This window comes from Paroedura picta, chromosome 11 (assembly GCF_049243985.1).
Source record: "Paroedura picta isolate Pp20150507F chromosome 11, Ppicta_v3.0, whole genome shotgun sequence".
Taxonomy (NCBI): domain Eukaryota; kingdom Metazoa; phylum Chordata; class Lepidosauria; order Squamata; family Gekkonidae; genus Paroedura; species Paroedura picta.
Genome location: NC_135379.1, coordinates 48,082,819 through 48,096,456, shown reverse-complemented (window position 1 = coordinate 48,096,456; position 13,638 = coordinate 48,082,819). Strand labels below are relative to the sequence as shown.

Below are 13,638 nucleotides of genomic sequence, written 5' to 3'. Positions count from 1 at the left end.
CATAAGGACTTGTTTCAAATTGTTCTAAACTCTAATACATTTAAATTACATTTCAGGATTTTAGAAGCTGCAAGATGTTCTCATCTCACAGATGCTGGTTTTACACTTCTAGCACGGGTAGGTAAGGTTAATTTTATAATGTAGTACTCCAAAGAACTAAAGTCCAAGATTTAAATTTCATGGTAACTTGTAGGAAAGTTAAGCTAAAAGACAGTGATTTCCCAAAATAATGCAGGACTTATGCATGAGCTTCCCAAAATCAAACCTACTATAGCAACTATACTTCATTGGATTGTTAAAAATCAGGGTTTGAAGTATCAATATTTTACCAGGTTGTAAAGAAGGCATTTCTTATTTAGTGAATAAACTCAAATGAGTAGCCGTGTTGGTCTGAAGTAGCACAATAAAATCAGAGTCCAGTAGCACCTTTAAGACCAATAAAGATTTATTCAAGGTGTGAGCTTTCAAGTGCAAGCACTCTTCATCCGATTAAGAACTGACCATAACAATAGGAATATATATTGAATAAATATTTGTTGGTCTTAAAGGTGCTACTGGACTCTGATTTTATTTAGTGAATGAGTGGCATATCCTTGAATTACAGTTTCTTTTAGCCCAGAGGGAAGAAGCTGATATATATTCAGTAAAGTACTGTGTAAAATGCAGTTTGCAAAATGATTTCCTTACCAACATGTATTGGTAAAAGTGAGCTCTGGCTCTTGGAAGTCCATGCTGGAATGTTGTTGGTCTATAAAGTGCCATTGGAATATCATGTTATTTTTGCTATGTTAAATTAGCATGGAATTGCACTGACTTGTAATGTTGGGTTTTAATGAATTCGGTTGAATGAGTGGAAAAATAATGCCAGATTATAATACATGCTTTTCACTTGCATCATTTTAGATTTCTGTTGCTAGGCATATATAAAAGATCTAAAAATATCAATGAAAATCTTAATGGTGTTATTGATTGTGCCATATCTGTTCTAATTTGTAGAATTGCCATGATCTAGAAAAGATGGACCTAGAAGAGTGTATTCTGGTGAGAGCCATTTGTACAAGGACAGTGGGTTGAATCCAATGAAGTGGATAAATAGTTCTCTGTTTTTCACAAGATAAGTTTTGTCCATTGTGGTATTCTGCATTGTTTTGAATATAATTTATTCTTTGCTTTCTAGATAACAGACAACACATTGATACAACTTTCAATTCACTGTCCTAAACTGGAAGCATTGGCAAGTTTTACATTACTTTACTTTTCTGAAAACAAACCAATTAGATTTGCTTAAATGCTCTTTGCATCTCTGATAGAATTTACTTGGAACTAGGAAATTTAAGATTTGCAGTGTGCAACATTTGCAGGCAATAAAATAAATAATGGAAATTAAGGTGAATACAATAAACTCCATAATTTTAAAAATTCAATTACAATATTTTAAAACTATACTGAATTAGAATGAACTCTGAATGTAATACAAAATATTAGTCTGCATGTGTACTCTTTTAAAAAGCAGACTTAAATGCTCGCCAGATTAGAAGTCTGCACTCCTAACCACTACACCAAGCTGGCTCTGCCACTAATCACCACACGAAGCTGGACCTGCCTTCACTGAACTGGAGACAAGACTTGTTCCCATGGGGTTGTGCTGTGCAAACAGCTCAGGATGCATGCTGGTATTTTGTTTCTTTTAGGTTATCCTTAAAGGCGGTGGTCCCCAACCACCGGGCTCCCTGCCTCCGCAGGGCCACGCCGGGCTGCACATGCGCGTTTGCGCCATGCGCAGCTGCAAATGCACATTCGTGGCACTCCCGCGCACACCATGCATGCGTGGCCGGGCGATTGCCCTCCCCGCCGCCGCCGGTCTGCAGCCTGAAAAAGGTTGCGGACCACTGCTTAAAGGGATTCCTTTTTGCCTCCTAACAGTGGACTTGTAGGTTTCAGTTGCCTGGCTACATCCTAATGTATTAACCAGGTTCACTATTATTCAATTCAGTATTCAGTATTATTACAATTCATATGGATGGATGTGAACTACATGCAGTCTAAGCTGGAATTAGCCATGATGGCAATACTTACACAAACCTTTGAACCCCTTCCCTTATTTCATGATATGGTGAATTCCAGTAAAATATCCCTTGCCAAGGCAACAGAGCTTTCCTTATAAGATGCTAGATACTACACTGACAGATAAGGCTTCTTGATCACTAAGACCTGGGACACCTACACTTTAATTCATCCTCAGATCAGTGGACATTTCTGACTTTATAAAAAAAATCTTGACAGTAGAGACTGTTGTGTTGTAAGGGCTATTTGAAGACGTCAGAGACTCTACAGGGCATAGGTTGTGATGTCACTTTTCCAGCAGTGGAATATGGTATCCTTATATTGAAACACTGGACTCACTTGAAGGTTTCTTCTCTTCAGTGGGGCAAAGTCATCCAGACTGGTTAGGTCACGCCTCTGCTTGCTCAGGTAGGGCAATTGAAATGCAAATTTTGCTGTAGATATCTGGTGACCAGGAACCTGACCCTCCAGTTCATCTTCGTGGGTTCTGTGCCAGTCCCACATGGGTTGTGCGAAGATCGCAGGCCTGCTTCGGAGTAATAACTAGCTAACTTAAAGCTCAAAACACACCCAAGAGTGCTAGCCACTCCGTGAAGACTTTCCCGCCCAAAGTCACGTGATGTGGGAGGAGCTAGTAATCTCCCCTCAGTCCTTTTTTCCCGCTGGTAGGAGAAGGACGCTAGCTAACCAGCTCTTCTATTCACCTCAGGTGAGAACTTATTTCTGAGAGGATTTTTTCTTCTGAGGAAATAAAGTGTAAATGGCTCTATTTAAGAAATGTAGTCAGTACGGAGCCAAGATGGCTCAAACTGACCACCATACCTCTTGTCTCCTTTGTTTGGGCGAAGGACATTCTGTGGCAAACTGCCCTTCGTGTAGGAGACTTAACACCTAAAATTTGAGATGAGAGAGCCAGATGCTTGGAAGCGGCCTTTTGGGAGAAAATCCCTCATGGTTCCTGAATCCTTCTTCTTCAGCTCCCCTTCAAGGGACTTCTGTACCAGAAAGGCCGGCTTCAGAATCCCCTAAAAAGAAAAAGAGAGCTGTGCCCCATTCTAGGGCCAAGTCCCCTCTAACATCAGGGACATCAAACAGAACATCTCCCCTTAGCTGTCGAGATAGCGGTCGGGGTCGAGAGGCCGTTCACGAGGCCGGGGCACTGCGTCTGTTAGGCTGTAAGAGCCATTGACTCACCATTACAGCCTTCGGCGCAGTCACACTCTGCTGAGCCCTCAGCGTTGACAGACCTTCCTGACATGGCGTCTGAGCCTTTGAGGTCCTCCGCTTGTGGCAGAGTCGCGGCCAGAACAACAACATTCGCCGCCGATGCTTGGGCGTCAACACTCCGCTTCCGCGTCCGATGACAACGTCAGAGTGCGACCACGACGTTGATGCTAACGCCGACTATCATCTTCGGTGTCATCTAATGAATCCTGGATCTCCATGATGGTCCCGGCATCTTGGTGTTAGTGGAGCCAGGCACTTGCTGAAAGACGTGCCTATTCCAAGACATCGATCTCAGCAACCTTTGGTGTCAACTTCACCGTTGGCGACTGGAGGCTCCGATTCTGATGGGGAGTCTGTTTGGCATTGGTGTCAAACCTCGGCATCTTCCCGCTCGCTGCTAGTTCGATGTCGTGAGCAAGTCTCCCTCTCACTGCCTGCAGGGAGTCAAGAACGCGTATCCCCTTCGCCGCCGGCTCGAGATGGAGCATGGCTCCATCTCGCCGTCGGCTCATCGTTGTTCAGATGTCCACGTCGAGACAAAGACTCCTTAATAGAGTATGAGGACTTTGATGAGTCTATAGACCTTTCTCCTCCTGATGAACTAGGGGTTGCTTCTGGTCAATCCCCTACCGACGAGATCAAATCGTATTCTGAACGGTTAATTCGTATGGCAAATGCATTGAAGTTGAATTATAGGGTTGTTTCTGAGAAATCCGAAGATCCTTTAATGGAGTTCTTATACTCCCCTGACCTAGAGCCAATCACGCTTCCCTTTATTGGATGTGTCTTGGAGGTATTGGAGAGGACCTGGCAGACTCCTGCTTATGCCCCTCTTACCTTGCGGAAAATTGATCACCTGTACAGGGGGATGCCTGTGCTTACCTGTATAGGCATCCTAAATCTTCATCAGTTTTCTCTGCTTTTTTCCAGGCAGGGGTAAAAATGAACAGCATTCGGTACTGTTAGACAAGGAGGGAAGAAAGATGGATGCGTTTGGCAGGCGCCTCTATTCCTCTTCTGTGCTAGGGGTTAGGGTTTCTAACCTCCAGACCATAAGTTGTTGTGGAAGAAGGCAATCAAATGTCTAGGACCGTCTCCTTATTCCCCTGGATTCCACTCTTGACTGGAGATCTTTGGTTTGCAAAGGTAGACCTATTTTTACATCGCAATTAATCCGGCCTGTACTAGATATCTACGTTTTTATGCGGCTGGTTTGCATTATGAGTACACGGTTTTCCCATTTGGCTTAGCCTCTGCCCCGAGGATTTTTACCAAGATCACAAACGTAGTTGTTTCACATCTTTGCACTGAGGGCATTTTGCTTTATCCGTATTTGGATGACTGGTTGCTGGTTGGTCATTCCCAAGAGGAGATACTATCCTCGATTGCAGTCTCGGTGGATCTCCTACGCTCCTTGGGTTTTAATATTAATTTTGAAAAATCTCTGCTTGTGCCCACTCGATTCCTCGAATTTATTGGGGCACTTTTAGACGGCAATGTGAATATGGCCTTCCTTCCACCAAACAGGGTGGCGAAGTTATCGGCATTGGCTCAGAAAACTAGGTCTTTTAGACATCAGACCGCTTTTCACATACAATCCCTGTTGGGTCACATGGCTTCGACCACAGTGGTTACACCACATGCAAGGCTACATATGAGACCATTTCAACTATGGTTTCTCTCGGTCTGTAAGCCTCATATGGTGAGCAAATGGAGACGTTTTTCAATTCCTAGACCAGTGTCGTGCTCCCTATCTGGGTGGGCTAATCCTATAAACCTTTCAAGAGGTGTCCCTCTAGGACCTCAGAAAGAGGATTTGATTTTGGATACTGACACTTCCCCTTTTGGCTGGGGCACACACTGCAGAGACCTTTCTGCACGTGGTGTTTGGTCTGCATATGAGGCATCCTTACATATTAATTTCCTGGAGCTTCGGGCAGTAAGGAATGCTCTTCTCTCATCCATTTAAATTTGCACTGACTGTTTCAGTGACTCCATCCAGCCACCTCATTCTCTGTCATCCCCTTCTTCTTTTGCCCTCAATCGCTCCCAGCATTAGGCTCCTCTCCAGGGAGTCCTTCCTTCTCGTGAGGTGGCCAAAGTATTTGAGTTTCATTTTCAGGATCTGACCTTCTAAGGAGCAATCAGGGCTGATCTCCTCTAGGATTGACTGGTTTGTTCGCCTTGCAGGCCAAGGGACTCGCAAGAGTCTTCTCCAGCACCAGAGTTCAAAAGCCTCAATTCTTTGATGCTTGGCCTTCCTTATGGTCCAACTTTCACAGCCATACATTGCAACTGGGAAGACCATAGCCTTGACTAGACACACTTTTGTTGGCAGGGTGATGCCTCTGCTTTTTAGGATGCTGTCTAGATTTGCCATAGCTTTCCTCCCTAGGAGCAAGCGTCTTTTAATTTCTTTGCTGCAGTTCCCATCTTCAGTGATCTTTGGAGCCCAGAAAAATTAAATCTGTCACTACCTCCATTTTTCCCCCATCTATTTGCCAGGAATTGAGAGGGCCGGATGCCATGATCTTTGTTTACTTGATGAGTTTTAAGACAACTTTTGCACTCTCCTCCTTCACCCGCATCAAGAGGCTCTTTAGTTCCTCTTTGCTTTCTGCCATTAGAGTGGTATCATCTGCAAACCTGAGGTTGCTGATATTTCTCCCTGCAATCTTGATCCCAATTTGTGACTCATCTAAACCTGCCTTTCTCATGATGTGCTCCACATACAAGTTAAATAGGTATACAGGCTTGCTGAAATCCTTTCTCAATTTTGAACCAATCAGTGATTCCATGCCTGGTTCTCACTGTTGCTTCTTGACCTTCATATAGGTTTCTCAAGAGACAGATAAGATGCTCTGGTGTTCCCATCTCTTGAACAACTTGCCACAATTTGTGGTGTTCCACACAATCAAAGGCTTTAGCATAGTCAATGAAGCAGAAGTAGATGTTCTTCTGGAACTCCCTAGCTTTCTCCATGATCTAGTGTTTGTTGGCAATTTGATCTCTAGTTCCTCTGCCTCTTCGAAATCCTGCCTGTACTTCTGGAAGTTCTCGATCCACATATTGTTGGAGCCTAGCTTTGTAGGATTTTGAGCATAACTTCGCTAGCATGAGAAATGAGTGCAATGGTGCGGTAGTTTGAACATTCTTTGGCATTGCCCTTCTTTGGGATTGGAATGTAAACTGACCTTTTCCAATCCTGTGGCCACTGCTGAGTTTTCCAAATTTGCTGGCATATTGAGTGAAGCACTTTTACTGCATTGTCTTTTAAAATTTTGAATAGTTCAACTGGAATGTTGTGACCTCCACTAGCTTTATGGTTGTTCAGACTTCTTAAGGCCCATTTGACTTCCCATTCCAGGATGTCTGGCTCCAGATGGCCCATTATGCACAGCCGCCGAAATGGCAATTTTGGGTCACATGGAAAATACGGAGGGGGAAGAAGCAAAGCAAACCGCTTATGCACGGGACGGGCCGCAACGGCGGCAAAACCCAGAGTAACCGATTATGCACGTGGCGACCCCAGCGCCGCTTCTGGTTGCGCCCCGGTCACCCGGAAGCTGCGCTTTCTTCCACGTTTCGCTAACACGGCTTTTTCGGCGGCATGCACCGAATCTGTGGCCAGTTGCAGCCGGCTCCGTGCGTTATCAGTGATTTTAGTCACTGCCATTCCACCCCGAATGTGCACTATCCCCCCCCCCCCGTACATAATGGGCCGGTGAGTGACTACCCCATCGTGGTTATCAGGGATGTTAAGCTCGCTCTTCTGTTCCTGTTAGGTCCCTACCATTTCGGTCCTTTATCATACCCATCTTTGCATGAAATATTCTCTTCATATCTCCAATTTTCTTGAAGACATCTCTGGTCCTCCCTATTCTATTGTTTTCTTCTATTTGTTTGCACTGTTCATTTAAGAAGACATTCTTATCTCTTCTAGCTATTCTCTGGAATTCTGCATTCAATTGGGTGTATCTCTTTCTCCCTTGCCTTTCACTTCCCTTCTCTCCTCAACTATTTGTAAAGCTTCCTCAGACAGCCATTTTGCTTTCTTGAATTTCTTTTTCTTTGGGATGGTTTTAGTTGCTACCTCTTGTACATTGTTGCGAACCTCTGCTCATAGTTCTTTAGGCACTCTGTCTATCAGATCTAATTCCTTAAATCTATTTGTCACCTCTACTATATATTCATCAGGGATATGATTTAGTTCATACCTGAGTGGCCTAGTGCTTTTCCCTACTTTCTTCAATTTGAGCCTAAATTTTGCAACACGAAGCTGATGGTCAGAACCACAATCGGCTCCTAGTCTTGTTTTTACTGACTGTATAGAACTTCTCCATCTTTGGCTACAGAGCAAATAGTCAATCTGATTTCTGTGTTGACCATCTGGTGATGTCCATGTGTAGAGTCGTCTCTTGGGTTGTTGGAAAAGAGTGTTTGCTATGACCATTGTATTCTCTTGACAAAATTCTACCAGCCTGTGCCCTGCTTCATTTTGTACTCCAAGCCCAAACTAGCCTGTTACCCCGGTGATCTTTTGGTTTCCTACTATAGCATTCCAATCCCCCATAATGATAAGCACATCATTTTTTGGCGTTGCTTCTAGAAGGTGTTGTAGGGCTTCATAGAACTGGTCAACTTCATCCTCTTCAGTAGCAGTGGTTGGGGCTTAGACCTGTATTACTGTGATGTTGAATGGTTTGCCTTGGATTTGAACTAAGATCATTTTGTCATTTTGGGAATTATATCCCAATACTACTTTTCCTACTCTTTTATTGATTATGAAGGCTATTCCATTTCGTCTGCAAGATTCTTGCCCACAGCAGTATACCTGATGGTCATCTGAATTTAATTTACCAATTCCTGTCCATTTTAGTTCACTGATTCCTAAAATGTTGATGTTCAGTCTTGTCATCTCTTGTTTGACCACGTCCAGCTTGTCTTGATTCATGGATCTGACGTTCCAGGTTCCTATGGAATAAAAATCTTTACAGCATCGGACTGTCTTTTTGCCACCAGTTCCCTCCACAACTGAGCATCCTTTCGGCTTTGGCCTAGTGGCTTCATTCATTCTGGTGCTACTCGTACTACCCGTTTGCTCATCCCCAGTAGCATATTAACACCTTCCGACCTGAGGGGCTCATCTCCCAGTGTCATATCGTTTTGCCTTTGTGTTTTCATGGCAAAGATACTGGAGTAGTTTGCCATTTCCTTTTCCAATGGATCACCTTTTGTCAGAGCTCTCCACTATGACTTATCCATCTTGGGTGGCCCTGCATGGCATAGCTCATAGCTTCACTGAGCTACACAAGCCCCTTCACCACAACAAGGCAGCAATCCTTGAAGGGGCACATCATACTAGTGATACCTTTCTTGACCCAGAAAGCCTGGTTCCCTGCACTGTTCCGGTTGACCCTGGGTCAGTTTCTGCACATACTGTTTCAGGTCGATCTGTTATCGTGGGGGACATTCCTACATTCCAACCCGTGCCCTTTCCACTTGACAGCGTGGCATATTCAACCTCAGGTGCCGTTTCAGTTACCCACATTATAGTCGGCGAGAAGACCTTCTACTCGCCGTTCTTATTTGTGTAAATGGAGGAGGTTTGAACAATGGGCTCTCACTAACGGTTGCAACTCGCTTTCATGTACTATTCCTTATATACTTTCTTACTTAACATCCTTGAAAGATTCAGGTCTAAAATTCCTCGATCAGGGTCCACCTAGCCGCTATTTCGGCTTCACACAACTTTGTGGATGGCAAACCAATTTTCTCTCATCCAATGTTACGTATGTTTTTAAAGGGTTTGAAGAACTTGTTTCCCCCAGTTCCCCTTGTGGTTCCTCAATGGAGTTTGTCCCTTGTTTTATCAGCCCTCACCCATAAACCTTTTGAACCTTTGGCAACAACGGATTTGTCTTTTTTTGTCATACAAGGTAGCATTCTTTTTTTAATTACATCAGCACGTTGGGTGGGGAAACTGGCAGCCTTGTCTATGGAGCCTCCCTCTCTACAAGTGTTTGGAAACAAGGTGGTTCTATGCCCTAGTGTAGCCTTTTTGCCTAAAGTGGTCTTGACATTCCAGCTGGGACAGTCCCTGACACTTCCTGTTTTCTTTCCAAACCCATCCTCGCACTTTGAAAGACAGATGTACACTGTAGACGTTATTTTGTTTTATTTGGACAGAACACAACATTTCAGAAAAGATAAGTCACTTTTTGTGTGCTTCAGGGGTGTCAATAAGAGTAAGGCAGCATCAAGATGGATTGTGTAGGCAATTTGGCATGCATATAGACTTTCCAAGCTGGATTGCCCTTTGAAGGTTACCACTCATTCCACCAGAGTCCAAGCAACGTCTGCGGCGTTAGCAGCGGGGCTTCCCATGTCCAACATCTGCAGAGCGGCTACCTGGTCAACGCTGGGGACCTTTGTCCAACATTATTCTCTGGATGTCGACTCTATGGGAGATGCAGTGGTGGGGAAAGCAGTACTCCAATCAATACTGCGCACATAGCCCACCCCATCTCAACGGTGAATGAGTTTTAGTCTATAATATTAGCTTATTTTATTCTATTATATTTTTACCCTGTTTGGCTGTACTTGCCTCTTATTGTTATGCCAAGAAAGGTTTATTATTATTATTATTATTATTATTATTATTATTATTATTATTATTATTATTATTATTTATTATTTATTATTTATTATTTATTATTTATTATTTATTATTGTATGTCAGGTGAGTATTTAATGTAAGTGTTATCTGCCTTCGCTCAGGTCATGTCTCAGCTGGTTGGCATCCCAAGGGCGGAACGTGGATGACTTCGCCCCACTGAAGAGAAGAAACCTTCAGGTGAGTCCAATGTTTCGTTCTCCTTCAGTGGGGCTGAAGTCATCCAGACTGGTTAGCTGTGCCAAAGCTGTCCATTGGGAGGGAGTAGTTCTAAGGCTTATTGTCTTGTTACATGTTGAAGGACTTGGCGACCAAAAAAGACCTTGTTGCTGCTCTGCATATTTCAGCAACTGAAGTTCTGCTAGAAAAGGCTGCAGATGAGGCCGTGGCTCTGGTAGAGTGCGCTGTGATCTTTCCCGGGGGACTCTTGCCCTGGAGTGTGTAGGCCTTGATGATACCCAGTAGGCAATGGCAGAAGAAGAGGCCTTCTTGCCCCTGCTTGCTGCGTCATGAGATACGAAGAGAGCGTCTGATCGGCTGAAGTCAGCCGTCCTCCTCAGATAGATGCGCACGTCCAGCTTGTGTCTTTTCGGCCTGGCTGGATGGGTTTTTGTGATAAGCTGGAAAGGATAATTGGTTGTTCCAGGTGGAATTGTGAAGAGACCTTAGGAATAAACTAGGGTCAGTCTGTAGTATTACTGCGCTGTTCTTGAAGCAGCAAAGTTCCGTCCTAGACGCTAATTCAGACACCCGTCTTGCCAACATGATGGCCACGAGGAAAGCCACCTTCCATGTGAGGAACCAGAGTTCCGCTCGTCGGAGCAGTTCGAATGGTGGCCCAGTTAAGGCAGTAAGGACAACGGGCAGTCTCTCCATGGGAAATTGGTGTTGAACTGGTGGATCCATCTGTTGTGCTCCTTTTAGGAAGTGGCGAACATAAATGTTGGTGGAGAGTGTGTGTGGTCCAGTCCCAGCACCACGTTCAGGACCGCCACTTGGCACCGTAATGTGGTTGAACGTAGGCCTTGTTTCCTGCCCTCATACCAAAAGGCAAGTATATTTTTGATATATTTGTTAGTAGGTGTGATTATATATTATTTTAGTGGCTGGTCTCCTGGCCTGGATAATGATGTCGATACTCTTGGTTGGGAGGCCTAAGCATTGCAAAGATCTCCTCTCAACTTCCAGGCCATTAGCTGCAGCCATTCTGGGTTTGGGTGTTGAACGGGCACTTGAAGTAGAAGGACCTTGCGAGTTGGGAGCAGCCAGGGTGACTATGACATTTGTACCAAGTCCGAAAAACGCAAGTGTCGGGGCCAGTGGAGCACAACTACGATCACAATTGCCTTCTCTGATCTTACCCTGTGCAACAGTTTGCCCACAATTGGCAGTGGTGGGAAGGTGTAGAGCAGGCCCTGTGGCCAGGGTCAGGTAACTGCGTCCTCCTCCTCTGCTTTCCTGTGGTAGAATCGAGTTAGAAACCGATTTGTCCGGGCATTGATTGGTGTCACCATGAGATCCATCACAGGGTGGCCGAACCTCCTTGTCAGTTGTTGGAACAGGCTCCGTTCCCCGAAATCTAGATGTTGGCGGCTTAGCCTGTCTGCTTGTTGGTTGTGAAGACCCTGCAGGTGCTCGGCCCTTAGACTGGCCAGATGTTGCTCTGCCCACCTCAGGAGCAGTCATGCCTTGATATACAGGGAGTGAGACTGAGTTCACCCTTGCCTGTTGATGTGGGCCTTCGTGGTCATGTTGTCTGTATGCACCAGGATATGAGTGTCCCATAGCAGTGGCAAAAATTGCTGGAGAGCTTGACAGACCGTCCGGAGCTCCATCCAGTTGATGCTATGGGAACTTTCCGTCTGAGACCAGCGGCCCTGAGTTGTCTGGTTCTGGCAATGGGCACCCCAGCCCCTTTGGCTGATGTCTGTCGTGACTATGATTTGTTTGTGGTTTGTGAATGATGTCCCTTTTGGTAGATGTTTTGGTGATGTCCAACACTGAAGCTCTTTCTTGACGTTATCGGGCACAATCAGAGACCTGTTCTGGTCACGTGGCGCTGGAATGGTAATAGCATCCACTGCAGTGGTTGGGAGTGAAAACGTGCCCAGGGAACCATGTGTATTGTGGAAATCATGAGTCCGTGAATAGTGGCCAGGTTCATGAGATCGGTGGATTTGCGGCTTACCATGTTGGCCATGAGGTTCTATAGGTTTGTTTGTCCTTGGGGAGAAACACCTTCGCCAAGACGTGTACATATTCTCGTGCCCAGGTGCACTATGTCCGATGTCGGGGTCAGGTGGTTTTTGCTCTCGTTGATCAGGAAGCTGTGTTGTAGAAGCCGAAGGATGCGGTTGGTGCTGGCCTGAGCTGATGTCCGGTCCGTATCCTGGAGAAGCAGGTCTTCTAGGTATGGATAGACGTGAATGTCCCCCTGGTGAAGTCTCGCCACTAGTGTGACGATCACCTTGGTGAACACCCTGGGTGCAGAGGAGAGACCGATAGGGAGAGCTGTGTATTGGAAATGCCTGCCTTGATGGCAAAAGCGTAGATATTTTCTGAAGTCTGGATGTATTGGAATATGTAGGTATGCCTTTTGGAGACCTAAAAAGGTGAGTAAATCTCCCTGTTGGTGGACTGTAAGAACTCCATCCGGAATAGTGTCTTCTTCGACCATTGGTTCAGTCCCCTGAGATTGAGGATGGTGCGCAATCTCCTGATTTCTTTGGTACTACAAAGAGTACAGAATACACTCCCCAAAAGCGTTGTGGGGAAGGAACTTCCTCAGTGGCAGAGATGTCGGCCAGATGTTGAATGGTTTGTGCCAAAAGACGTTTGAGATTTTTAAATTTTGGAATTGGAGACTGAACAAAGTGGTCTGGGGGTCTGCCAGTGAGTTCTATTTGATACCCACCCCTAAAAAAAATGATGTCTAGAGCCCACTGGTTGTGGAGTGGCTCCATGCCTTGTGGAAGAAACGGAGCCTGCCTCCCACCGAGGAGTCAGGTGGTGTGTTTTCTGGACTGTTGGTTTTTGTCCTGCCGGAAAGGAAAAGGACAAAAGGACTGGCATATATATTGGTAATCTCGGGCCCGGTGTGAAGTAGAAGATTCTGGCATCGCTCTCTTCTTTTCTTTGGTTTCAACCAATACCTTGTCCAGATTTGACTCGCCAAAGAGAAGTCATCCAGAAATTTTGATGCTGAAAGTGTATTCTTGGAGGTGTGGTCCACCCGCCAATGCTTGAGCCGAATGATGCGGCAGGCCGCCACATTGGCAGCCTGGGCTCTGGCAGAGAATTGGATAGCATCTTGAGAAGTGTCTGCTGCAAACTCCGCCACCTGTTTAATCTTTGTAATTGCCTGTCTGGCAGAAGGACTACTGAACTCTGGTGATTTCAGCATGTCATCTGTCCAAATGACAATAGCTGTATTGAGCTGTATAGAGGAGGCCTCATGGTTCCTCTTGAGTGCGTGTTCATTCCTTTGATGGCGTTTTTGATGGGGTTGTCGCCATCCTTTGGCAAAATGGCACCTGAATGGAGAGCTACCACGGGTATATTGACAAAATGCACCTTGAAATTCTCCATCACCTCCTTGGTGAATGTGTACAGTTTCTTGGCAACTGAAGCAAGTGAGTTGCCAAGGCCCAGAATAGTCCATTCAGCTGAGG

The 13,638-nt window shown here is 45.2% G+C and overlaps 1 protein-coding gene across 8 annotated transcripts in view; it reads left to right on the top strand.

The window, feature by feature from the left end:
* The window catches only part of FBXL2 (F-box and leucine rich repeat protein 2), a 68,656-nt gene that overhangs the window by 22,978 nt on the left and 32,040 nt on the right, over positions 1 to 13,638 (top strand). For 6 of the 8 annotated variants that reach the window (XR_013225250.1, XR_013225248.1, XR_013225249.1 and 3 more), the window contains exons 11-13: positions 57 to 117; positions 997 to 1,041; positions 1,178 to 1,234. Coding sequence is in view for 3 of the 8 variants with exons in the window: in XM_077302557.1 (XP_077158672.1) it covers positions 57 to 117; positions 997 to 1,041; positions 1,178 to 1,234 (163 nt within the window). In the remaining 5 variants the exon portion in view is untranslated. Of the gene's footprint in view, positions 1 to 56; positions 118 to 996; positions 1,042 to 1,177; positions 1,235 to 9,636; positions 9,826 to 10,071; positions 10,148 to 10,891; positions 11,018 to 13,638 lie in introns of those variants that run through there. The other 2 variants (XM_077302559.1, XM_077302558.1) reach the window with 2 other exon arrangements.